At 39.3% G+C, this 12,852-nt stretch overlaps 1 protein-coding gene across 1 annotated transcript; it reads left to right on the plus strand.

The window, feature by feature from the left end:
• Positions 1 to 1,345: 1,345 nt before the first annotated feature.
• LOC107832528 (protein BYPASS1-LIKE) lies at positions 1,346 to 3,459 on the plus strand. The gene has a single exon (XM_016660393.2). The coding sequence runs from the start codon at positions 2,022 to 2,024 to the stop codon at positions 3,174 to 3,176; it is 1,155 nt and encodes a 384-aa protein (XP_016515879.1). The 5' UTR covers positions 1,346 to 2,021; the 3' UTR covers positions 3,177 to 3,459.
• The last annotated feature ends 9,393 nt before the right edge of the window (positions 3,460 to 12,852 follow it).

The raw sequence follows: 12,852 nt of genomic DNA on the forward strand, positions 1-12,852 counted from the left end.
TTTTATTATTTCAGATGAATTATACAATGTTTTTTGAATTTTAATGTAATTAGTCATTATACTTTATATAAAAAAATATTACGTTTCATTAAGAAAAGAACTTTCACCCTGGTGGATTACTTGCTATTAGAATCATATGACAAATATTTATTTACTAAATAATCAAATCCAAGGAGACATTGCTAATTTAAAAAGGGAATAATCTGCTATTCTAACTGAGATAAATATTCTTTAAGATATTAGACTCCGATTCGTTAACTAATAAACTTAATACTCTCATTTGTTAATTGAAAATAATTTTGGTTTTTACCTCAATTACATGTTGTCTACGTATCCACTTCTTTCTTCTTGTCCTTCTTGAGCCAAGGGTCTATTAGAAACAGTCTCTCTACCTGCATTAGGTAGGGGTAAGATCTGCGTACAGACTATCCTCCTCAGATCCCACCTGTTAGGATCAAACTGGGTTTGTTGTTGTTGTTGTTGTTGTTGTGTTATCTACGTAAGACTCGTTTTATTTGAGACGTAAGATAGACAACATTTATTACATACTACTTGTTTTTATTTCATTTAGATACCTTACGATTTATTAGTGGAATATATTAATTAGCATCATAATGTAAGGAAAGACTAACAACGTTGAATACTACCAAAAAAATGTGATTGGATAAATGAGATTTCCTATATCTTTAATGAGATATCTCAAATTTTAACTTTGTAATTAATGGAGAAATTCTTAGCAAGATAACACTTCTCCTTTTATGAACTTTACATAATATGACTCTGGATATGAAATGGTTATAGAAAAAACAAGGTCGAGTCACAATCATTAACATCGCCAATTTCTCTTGATAGAGATGCTCTACTATATAATATTATAATAAACATACCCTTCTCCTTATATTTTAACTTTTCTCTTGTCAATCATATGTTTATTTCATACTCTCCTCTCGTTCTGAGAGAATGACATTATTACTATCTAAATATTATTGCTTATTCAACATTCTAAAATATTTTAATTATGAAAGTTAAGCATAATTAGTTTCTCCTATCTTTGATTAGATGTTTCTTGAGCCCTCTACAACCATAGTGTGACTGTCAGCTAAGCTGATTCCACCAAATAGTCCTTAGTTAATCGTCACATCATTTAATCTCCACCCTCAGGTTAAACCTAAAGTAAATCCAACGGACAAGATTTAACATCAAATATTCGTCGTTGAAATTTATGGTACACGTTCTTGATTGGCCCCAGTTCAATTGAAGATGATGCGTGTCCACTGCGTGTGTGTTAGCAAAAGTTGAAACCAAACCCTTATTAGCTTAATTTACGATATTTAGTCACCAATTAGATTAGATTATTTTTTCCATCAAAGTTACTCTATTACCTTTTGAGAATATTTGTTTTTATAATCATTAAAATTTCTCTTTCATCATTCTTCTTTTTTCCTTTTTTTTAATTTCCAACAAACCGATATACGCGGTCCAAATGAACCACAATATAAAGGCGTATTCCTCCTGTTAGGGTTACACAAACATCCTCTTCTTTTGCCTTTCTCTTTCCTTTGTCCACTGAAAGAAAAAAAAAATATTGAATCTGGGATTTTCCATCTATTCTTATTTTTATTTGATGGCTTCTCTTGGATTTTACGGTTTAAAGAATATTTGGGAATTTTGGTCTTGTTAAGGATAGTGTTGTGTTCCTTTTCGTGAAATCTCTTTTGTCATTTCCCACCATTTCTTCATCTTATTTTAGTGGGTAATATTCTTAAAGTTTGAATCTTTTGCCTTAGTGTTATTCAGTCTTGAAGGGTTGATCTCTTTTTGATAATTTCTTTTCACTTCCAATTCCTGTTGAAGGTGCGGCTTTTTGGGGGTATGATCCGAATTTCGTGTTTGTCATTTCATTTCTCCTATTTCTACTCTCAACAATTTGTGGGTTGAATTTCAAATTGTCAAAAAAGTTATAAGATTTTCTTTATTGGACTGTTTCATGTGACAAAAAAATAACAAAAAATCTATAGAAAATGCCAGTTACAGATTATCAAGGGGCATCAGCATCTTTCACAAATTTTGGAAGGTCACTTTTGAGTATGCGCCGTGATCAGGTGCATTCAATGGAATCTGCTCATGAGGCAACTAGCCAAGAGCTAGAACTTGAATCTTTTCAAAAGCAAGTCGCTGAGCGTTTCAATGAATTAGCTTCTGTTGATTCTGATCAACTGCTTTCGATCCCGTGGATTCGAAAACTCTTGGATGTATTCCTCTGTTGCCAGGAACAATTCAGGTCCATTGTGTTTAATAACACTGCTTACTTGAATAAAGCTCCAATGGACCGTTATATTACTGATTATTTCGATAGGAGTGTGAAGGGTTTGGATGTATGTAACGCGATAAGGGACGGAATTGAGCAGATCAGGCAATGGCAGAAGCAGATGGAGATTGTTTTGTGTGCATTGGAGAATCAGAGGAGTGTTGGTGAAGGTCAATTTCGTCGCGCCAAAAAGGCGTTGGTCGATTTGACTATTGGTATGCTAGACGAAAAGGATTCTAATCCAACTGTTAACCATAGAAACAGATCATTCGGGCGGACCAATACTCAGAATGATCACAAGTCTATGGGGCATTTTAGGTCTTTATCGTGGAGTGTATCGAGGAATTGGTCTGCTGCTAAGCAGCTCCAAGCAATTGGTAATAATTTAGTTGCTCCGAGGAGTAATGAAATTGTTGCTAGTAACGGATTATCTTTGGCTGTTTTTACAATGAGTTATGTGTTGTATTTTGTAATGTGGGCACTTGTGGCTGCAATTCCTTGCCAAGACCGCGGCTTGCAAACACATTTTTATGTGACTAGGCAGTTCGTTTGGGCTGTTCCGATTTTGTCTCTCCACGAGAGGATTTTGGAGGAATCGAAGAAGAGGGATCGTAGAAATGCTTGTGGATTATTGAAGGAGATTCAGGAGATTGAGAAATGCACGCACCAAATGAATGAATTGATCGATAGTGTTAACTTCCCAATCACAGAGGAAAAAGATGGAGAAGTGAAGGAACGAATTCATGAACTTGGGCTTGTCTATGATGGTCTAAAGAGTGGATTGGATCCTTTGGAGCGCCAGGTTAGAGAAGTGTTTCATAGGATCGTTCGGAGCAGGACTGAAGGCCTTGACTCTATTGTAAGATGAAATCATGAGTCACAAATTTGTGTAGTAGAATTGGTTGATGGTTGTCTTTTGAGAAGGCATATATTATTAGAACATGAGCATAATATGATATAGATTTTCCCCTTTTTTTTCTTTTCTTTGGTTGACCCCTTTTTAGATGAGAAGAGGAGGGAGAATGGTTAATGGTGCAATGTACCAGAAAAATAAGTAGTTTAAAGGTAAAAATCATGTATTTTCACTTCATATTATGTAAAGAAATTATTAAAAGAAAAGGTGGATCTTTGGTCCATTTTGGTGATGTTCATCATGTTTGGGATTTGTATAATCACATTTCTGAGTAACTTTGTTACTGGTACTTGCAACATTGGTATATATTGATACATCTCTTGATTAAACGGAAAGTTGCTATTCTGGATTAAGATGCTATTACTCTAGAAATGGTAATTGTGAAGGAGAAAGATGTCACTCTGTTTATATACATCTTGTTTGACATTTGCTTTCAAGTATGTCAATGATAAAGCCAAGTTTATGTTTTATGATTTTTTTTTTCCCTTCTCCTTTAAAGCTTACTGAATGAGTTGTCACTATAAAAGGAATGTCGTAGATTCAATTTGGACATTTTCTCAAAATAGCTTTTCCTCATGGTGTGTGATGTGCTCTTGTACAAGGCTGTTCTCTGCTCATTACACGGCCATTCGCCCTTGGGAATGGCCAATTTTAGATTTAGTCTCACTTTTGACAACCCTTTTGCAAACCCAGTTTATTGATACTTTTGGAGTTACCTTTGTTGGCGCTAGGAGTGGCAAACTCGCGGGTTACGATTGTTTTAATAGGGAGAGGATGTAACGACCCGACGGGTCATTTTGAGAGTTAGAGCTCTGATCCCCTATAAACTGCTTCCCCCGTACCTTTTTCTGCTATTATGACTTGCCAAAAAGTTTCATTTTAGTTTTTTTGGAGTGGGTCGGATATGGTTCGGGTCGAAAACGGGTAATGAAAAAACGGATAAATTATCCGACTCGACTCACATTTAATACGAATTAAAAAACGGGTTAACTGGCGGATAATATGGGCATGACTTCTTGAATATGATCAGTTTTAGGGGAATTCTTAGTCTCCAAAACTTGAAAAACCCCCAATTTGAGGCTTTACAAATATAAAAGTCAAACTCATTAGTTATCCATTTTCTAAATGGATAATATGGTTCTTATCCATATTTTTGACCCGTTTTTAAAAAATTTCATTATCCAACCCATTTTTTAGTGGATAATATGGGTGGTTAACTAGTTTTTTTAACCATTTTGCCATCACTAGTTGGGGCAATTTTGTTTTTGTTCTGACATTAGAGCTGGCTTTGTCATGGAGTGTCTATTTGGTCAAGAGCAGAAACCTTGTTAATGAGTTATTCAAAGGTTTGTTTGACATTAGTTCTCTGAGTTTGCAGTTTCTGTTATCTACCACTTGGAATTTTCTCATCTTTCAGGAAAGTCATATACTACAATTCTTCAGCATGTGAGGTTTTGGTCAAAGGTTTGGCTTTCTTGTTGACCGAGACGATTTTTAATATCTTTATTTGTGGAATGCACGTTAGTTATATCTTATGGAAAAAATGCGTTGGGACAGAGTAGGATGACGTTCTTTTCTTGGTCCTTGTTTTAAGTCATGGGCAATTGGGCATAAATTAACTCAACTTTTGTAGATTAGTATTGTGTAGAGCAAGTTTTCAATCTCTGTTGGCAGGGATTATTAATAGTGTTATTCCTTTTCAATAGTGTCAATAATCATACTTTTACAAGGGATATAGACATATTTAACTCTTAAAAAATGTGTCTATTCACTACTAGCGAATCCATCTTTCACCATTGAGAGGATTAGGAATCATTCCGAGAAGGACCGTAAAGAATTCTTATATCACCGATATAATTTAATATATGAGGTCGCTATGTATATAGAATAATTATGAAAAGCCATTTATGATGTTGATTCAACATAGCTTGTTAGTTTAAAAAAAATATATAATGTGCTGTTAGTGTACAAAACTAAAATTATTTCAGAAAAATCATATGAGTGGTTATTTGAGAGGACTCTATTAGGAAGGCCTATCAGAGTAGACAAACAAAGTAGGAAGGCCTATCTTGAAAAAATAATTAATCACATGTTTGCTTAATTTGTCAAAGAGTTGAGAACATGGTAGAAAAGGAAAGAAAAAAAAACCCACCTCAATAACCCCTTCTAGATTTTGATATTTCTCTGGCCAGCTAATTGCTGATTTTGAGAACTGGATCATAGCTGGCATGTTTATGAAGATCTATAATAAGTTCAAAAATTTGAGATTTGGCATTTTATGCAATAGCTATCAATAGTAGGATATATATGAGAGGCCACTAAGTGGTGAGAGGTTGAGGACCGTTTCTTGAATGAATCTACAAGTGTTATGAAGGTGTGCCCAAAAAATATTAGCTGGCTGATTTTATGGTAGGCTACAAAGAAAGTGGACCTCAACATCTAGAACAAGTTCTATATTAATAATTGCTTCTATATAGGACAGAAGGAAGTAAGTGCCAAATGTTTGCTTTTTGACATTATTTCTTCTTTTAACCATATTGAATTTAACACCCAAGTTTTGTTTTACTAGGTCCTTTTCGATTATTTTGAAAAATTTATAGAGTGATGGTTCTAGTCTCACAAGAAAATCAATATAAGCAGCATCTGAATCTAATTCTACAACTTATTTCAATTAGAATTCATCCATTTTGATTATCATTTTTCTTTTTAGAAAGGATTAGAATCCATGTCGGCATCTCTTCTTTCTTCTTAAATTAATAATAAAGAAAGATTAGAGTACAAAAGTTAGTACATGTACAAGCCAATTGAAAACCTAACCAGAAGATCATGCAAGAAATACTAACAATTACATGAATCATATCAGAATTAGCCAATAGAACAGTAGCTGAAGCTCTGCTGCAACTTGAAGTTGAGCTTCAATGGTGGTGCGGCTGTGATCTTCACGCCATGAGAGCACAAAAAGAGAGAGAGGAAGAAGATGAGAGAAAATTCCAGAACTTCGTAATTGAATTGATTGAGAAAAGAAAATGAGTGGAACCTCCACTATATACAATTGTACAACTAAGCTAAAACTAAGTCGGCTAACCACTAACTAAAACTGTCATTTCTAACTAACTAGTGACCCCACTAACTCCTAACTAACTGATCAATACAAATAATTAGTTCTTAACACCCCCCCTCCCCTCAAGTTGGAGGTGTAGTAAATACAACCAACTTGCCTAATGTAGCATTGTGTTTGATCCCTGTCAAGGCTTTAGTTAGGATATCCGCGAGCTGGTTGTCTGTTCTGATATGATGGAGAGAGATCAAGCCTGCTTGTAGTTGATCACGCACAAAATGACAATCGACTTCTATATGCTTGGTCCTCTCGTGGAATACTGGATTCCTTGCAATATGCAAGGCAGACTGAAATGGGCAGGGAAAAAGGAACAGTCAATTCTTCGAATAGTCTGCATAACCATACCATCTCTCCCACAACCTTCCTCAATGCTCTATATTCTGCTTCTGCAGAAGAAAGAGATATGGTCTCTTGCTTCTTAGACTTCCAACTAATAGGGCTGCTACCCAACAAAACCAGGTAGCCTGTGATGGACCTCATAGAGTCTGGGCAGGCTGCCCAATCAGAGTCATAATATGCTTTGACTGTATGATCCCCATCTTTTGGATTTTTCTAAACAAAATGCTTTAAAAGAAGAAAAAGATATTTTTTTTTGGATTTTTGAATTTGACTCTATTTTTATTTTTTGAAAGAAAAACTTCTAAAAATTCTCTTGCTACCACGGTAGCACCTAGTGTGGTCAGCACCAATCGTGTTCGGGCTACGAAGCTTACACTCATTCACATTGGTTCATCCTGCTATGCCCTGAGCCTTTTGCTCTTCTAACGTAAAAGGTGGCCGGCCATTCGTCAAGGCCCAGGAATCCGCTGGACATCTCAGCGGCGGGATTTGATACCCGCATCCGATCGAAGTTGCATTTTAGTGCTCCCCTAACATAAAGGGGAGCTTTTTCTAAGTGGGTCGCTTCGCGCAAGACATTGCTTAGGACCAACGGGTCACACGACAGGTGCACGATCTACTTTGCACGTTCCAGACCTCAGCTCAGATCATCCTTGGATGCTAGCGATCCTTTCACCGAAGAACTCTTCAAAGAGGACACTGGCTTTCTATCTTTGAAGGGTTTACCTACAGACTAGAGGGTTAAGGCTCTCACCTTCTTTTCAAATCAAAGAAAGAAGAGCCCTTCGATTCGGGCCCTTTCCCACCTCCTTAGTATGAATTTTTTTCTCCTTTTTCTTTGTTGCGTACTTAACCTGAACCCTGTCTATGAGTATAGCAATCCTTTGAATCTTTCCTAATCCGCTTTCTCTTTTTCTTATGCCTTGGGAACCCAGTCTTTAGGAGAAGCAGCTGCTCGCTCGTGACAATGGATGCCTGCTTATGTCAAACTATCCTCAATCTCTTTCCCCTAAAGCTAGGATTTTTTTCTTTTCTTCTTCTTCGACCCAAGCAAAAGGATTTCTATTCAGTTTATCAACTTTATCGGGCATGGAAGCACTCAAGCTAAAGCAAATGCACCTAAAGAATGGGTACTGGCCAGTGATCCTGCAAGACCCTAGACTCGCTCTGAGTCCCTCCCTCTGATGCCCTGACTCTCAGTCTCAATCAAGTAAGAAAGGGAACCCTTTTAGCTACGACAATGGGTATAGACCTCTTCCCTCCGCTGCTTACCTAATGGACCACTTAGAATAGACCGAATCGAAGCCGGTAAACATTCTGTAATCATTCCAAGTTTTCCAGGCTGCCCATTCTCTTTGTATGAAAAGTAGGAGTAGGAAATGTCGTAGGTAAAGCCGTCCAGTACTACATCCGTAAGTCTTCCATGTATTGCATTCGTTCGTCGGTGAATCCCTATGTTCACTCCCATCAGGGGAATTTGCCTTGATTTCTATTCTATTACGTACAAGTGGGCCAGTCAGTCCGTCTGGTAATTGATTCTGTATTCAAGGTAGGCTATTTCGTCCTAGCTTTCCAATTTATCTGTCCTAACAGCGTTCGAAGCCTAACATCCTTGCAAGCTTTGGATTCTTTCCTATATCAGACCGGGAAAGAGGTTAGCAAGCAAGTGAAACTGAAGTGAAACTGTACTCGCCTCTTCTCCTTCTTGTCCTCTTGTACTTCCGTTCTTCTTGTTCTCGTATCCGAAACCGGAACAAGCTCTTCTTTAGTAGCCTCGCTTTGTTAGCTTCTTGTTAGCAGTACTAGTTTGTAGTCTTTATTGACCTGGAACACAAGCTTTACCAGCCAAGCCAACCCGATCTGACCTTCGAAACTCTCTTCTCATACTCCTCGTTCGTCGTTCCAGGCGTACTCTAGTTAGCTCTTCTCTTATAGAGCCTTGTCTGTTCGATTGCTTTCCTAGTCTTCTTCCTGCTTCATTAGATAAAGCGTCTTCATTAATAGATAGAGTTGGAGTACGTAGTGAGAGTCAAGGTCAAGGTTGATTGATGAGTTCAGTGGACAGAACGATCGATGTGAGGCCTAGGTCAAGGCAGGAAGTTAAAGTGTGACTTCCCCCGTAGTTGGGGGCGGGGGTTAAGCGTCCGATTCGACAATGAACACTAAATGAAAGAGGCAAATCAATTTTCTCACCCGCCTACGATTGATTGGAGACTTATTCAGTAGGTCCTCCTTCCCTACAGAATGGAATTCTAGGGCGTCTTGCTTAGATCGCATTTGCTTTCCCTTACTCCTGAATAGTGAAAGATTGAGCCTTTTTTGTTCAACCCAAGTGTTGGAGTTCCAGAGCACACTCTACCTTTGCTTCCTCATTCTTCTGTGCCAAGAATGATCTAATTGAATATTCCGAAGCTGATATGTAAAATCTCAAGGGCTCAGAAGAGGCTCATTTATGCTAATCAAATTAGTACTCGTGCGGAAGCATTTCCCCTATCATAGAAGGTGTGAAGCAGGCGGGGTCTTTAAAGAAAAAAAGCAAAGCAAGTTCCAGGGATGCAGGCAGAGGGGGGTTTCTCGATAGTCCAAAACTAGTGATCTAGGCTTCTCCAGCAAAGAATCGACGCATGCCGAGTAGACTACAATTTGTGGCACCATATCCTACCTATCCCGAAGGGAAGTCTCCAAAGTGGGATTGTATATTAACTCAGTCTCCAACGAAGAAGGTTCAGGCATGCTTCGACTTAGCCCTATGATCCGCTAATTCATCTCTTTTTCTGGTATTCCGCAAAGGAGGTGGATAGGGTCAGCAAAAGAAGTGGCGAGGGCAGAAGAAAGGGTTTTCAATTCAAGGTTCCCGCTCCTGAAAATGGGTATTAAACAAAGGACATAGTGGGTTAGGTAAAACCTCTTTTGAGAGGAAAGATCTATCAAAGCAGAAAGTCCAAAGCCAAAGGTTTTTTTCAATGCGTATGCTTTAAAAGTCAGACTTGGAATATATTATTTATCTGTACTTTATTAATGGGATAGGAATTCGTAGTGGGACTTTCATAGATCCTTCGAGCGAGAAAGGTGTTGCACCGGGGCCTCCTCAAGGTCATTCGGAACCACTTGTTGGCTGTTTATTGACCATAACAACGCAATGTTCAGGGGTGGGGCAAAGCACTAGCGAGAAGCTTCCCTTGGGATTGTTTTCCCAGGCAATTTTCCTTTTTTGCGCTTATACGCTTTTCTCTGTCTTTGATGTCAAGCCCAGTACCAGTGACCTATTGGATTGGATTTCTCCCTTCGGCGGACTCCATATGGGGATAACTTGTTCCAAGTAAAGTCCAGGAATGAATACTTATTAAGGAATCGGTAAGCTGATGTGCCATTACTGGGTTCCATCCTCTGGCAATTATCGACTCGGGAATGAACGAAGTCGCTTCACTTTAAAGTAGAGGTTTGTGGTAACGGTGGACTGACAGATCAGCTCCAAGGCCTGAGTGCCTAGGTTGCAGTGGTAAGAGTTGCTGTCGATGAGTTCCAGCTGCCAGAGTCTTCGATAAGAAAGAGGCGTCTGAGTAAACAGAAGTGAGATCTTTCTAGTTCTTGAACTAGCCTTCCCCAGCTTGAAGTCAAGTGAGGAACTCTTTCTCTTATATAGGCTATTTTGCCTTGAAATCCCATTCTATCCATCTTATTCTTCTGTGTAAGTAAAGACTAGCAGGGCATTCTCTTGCATAAATTCCTCTCTCACTCACGATGAAAGCTAAGAGCTTGCTCGAAGACAACCTTTACTTTCTAGTTGTAATCTTTCCTATCCTTTAGGCGGGGATAGGTTCATAGGAGGACTTGGTTACATAGGAAGGAAAGGCTTAAACTAGAAGGGATAAGAAAGGGAATTTGCAACACTCTTAGTAGAAGGCCGAGTTGAAACTCCCTCTATCCTCAGTTATTGCGTACAGGACAAGCAAGTTATTGAGGGCTCTTTATGCCAAAGACTTTTACACTAAAGGGGATAAAACAAGAAATATCCTAACCAATAAAGATCTTCCTATTGATACTAGCACTAGTGGGACTGGCTCCCGGGGAAAAGGAATTACACTAGATCCTGGCAATGGCACTCCAACAAGCTCGACAGGGAGAGAAAGAAGAGAAGAAGAAGAGGAAGTACGACGAAAAGGGTATGAAATAGGTTGCTTGTAGCGATTGCGATTGCTTATTTGGTTGGGATTACCAGCCTGACCAAAGAATAAGATAAAAAGAAGAGTTCCCGCCTACGGCTACATGCCCATTAAGAGCTATACCTGGAGTCGAGCTAACTGCATAGGCAGAGGGGAACTTTCTTAAAAAGCCTAATAGCAATTAACCGCATTAGAAACGATGAATCACACTCTGAAAAGAGGTTCCCTCCCAATAGATGTCAGGAGGGAGCAAGGCGTGATTGCTCTGTCATCCTTCGACCGCCCCCCTTTCCACCTCTAAGTAGTGGTGTTGGTGTGTCTCGTTGCAATCATTCCGGTCAATCCCTTTCCTGAACCATAGGTAAGGGATGACAGGAGATGGCCCCTATAGCAAAATAAACCAGCCCCTCATTTGAGAGAGTAAATAGAATAGTGTCGGGCTTACGACAGTCTGACTTTTGAACGACTAAGCAACTACTAAGCTCCCGCCCACCCCCAACCAATTAGGGTAAAGTGTTCATTCATACCTTCAACAGCACCGAGATATTGGCCCATGACCATGTTTACTTCATCTTCAAGAGCAAGCATCCTGGCTCTCAGGGCCTCAGGCAACCCTGGATCCTTTCCTACTTCCTTAGTGATTCCAAGAAGATGCTTCAACCCTGTTAAGTTTTAGCTGGCTATCACGGTCCAATAAAGATTTCCAATTTCGATTTGGAATTGTTGAGCAGTAGGTTAAAGATAACCTCCTTTGAAGTACCCTGTGTGGATCCGGGGGCTGCTTCTGCGCTGGCTTTGCTAGCTTGCATGACGGGCTGTAAGACGCTCAATCAATCGGGCGCTATCCCACCCTTCTTCCTTGATCTACACATTCACGCCCTTTAGAGTTAAGGAATGATGGTTAAGAGTTCTTACTTTTGAGTTCCCACTCTGACTATTTAGAAGGCTATAATAATACCTTAATTAATTTTTTCGGATAAAGCTCAGCATTTCTCTAATTTGAATCGAAAGTTGCTTTTTACTCCTCCGCCTTTGAAGGCTGGTTACATCCAATGTCTCCTACGAGGCTGTCTTAAAGTCCTCTTTGTCTAGGCAGAGGTATAGCCCTTTTTGAATACATTTGACTTGGTGCTCACTTGTAGGAAGATTCCCCGCTCTGAAGTCAAGTCTTTTTTGGAGCTCCTTCCAAAGAGGTTGGGATTAGACTTTCAATTGGATGTGTCCCGGTCAAATCGTTAACGACAGATCCCTGCAGACGTACTACTTTCAATCAAACCTTCTCTCCTTTACCTTCTTGATTGATAGATAGTGAGGCCTAGGACTTGCTTCCTTAGATTTGTTGAATTTACTCTGTCTTCACGAATTGGATTTGAACAAATATCTCTGGGCGACTGTCCTTTTAATCGATCGTGAGGGGGGTTTCCACTTTATTACTCGGGTAGAGTGAAATGGCTAGGATCCCCTATCACCTTTCCTTTCGGTGGTATATTTTGCCTTAGCACTTACGAAGTAGACGTCATTTATTGAGTTGAAGTGAAGTCTTTCCGTTCCCGATTCAATTACAGCTGTTCTCGCTAAAGCCCGATCTGATCCCGCTTGAGCGGCAGGGAGAAATCCTGATCTTCCAATTGCGTCAATACAATAAGATAGATGCCTGAATCGCTCCGTGGCTTTATACACCCCAAAAAAGAATGAATAGGCGAGGCGCCCAGATGGAAAAATTACGATAGAAATAAAGCTTGGAAATGAAGGATGCGCTCGCGGAAACAATGAGATCATCAACATAAACTATAAGATAGACTTGAATGCCTGTCAATCGGTATTCTATATGATGTGATGTTGCTAGTTTCATCTGCTAGTAAGAGAAGCTGCGGTGAATGAATCCTTCTTAGCTAAGGAATGTTTGTTGGACACCCACCCATTGTCCAGTTCCGGCTAGCGCTCCTCGTTGCCTTTGTTTGCACGGTCTCATCACTTAGTGGTCTGGCATGCAGTTAAACAGGTTGACCCT

Source organism: Nicotiana tabacum, chromosome 16 (genome assembly GCF_000715075.1).
Source record: "Nicotiana tabacum cultivar K326 chromosome 16, ASM71507v2, whole genome shotgun sequence".
NCBI classification, from domain to species: domain Eukaryota; kingdom Viridiplantae; phylum Streptophyta; class Magnoliopsida; order Solanales; family Solanaceae; genus Nicotiana; species Nicotiana tabacum.

Excerpts from the sequence above, each read along its gene's own strand:
- LOC107832528 (XM_016660393.2), top strand. The coding sequence starts at position 2,022 with ATGCCAGTTACAGATTATCAAGGGGCATCAGCATCTTTCACAAATTTT.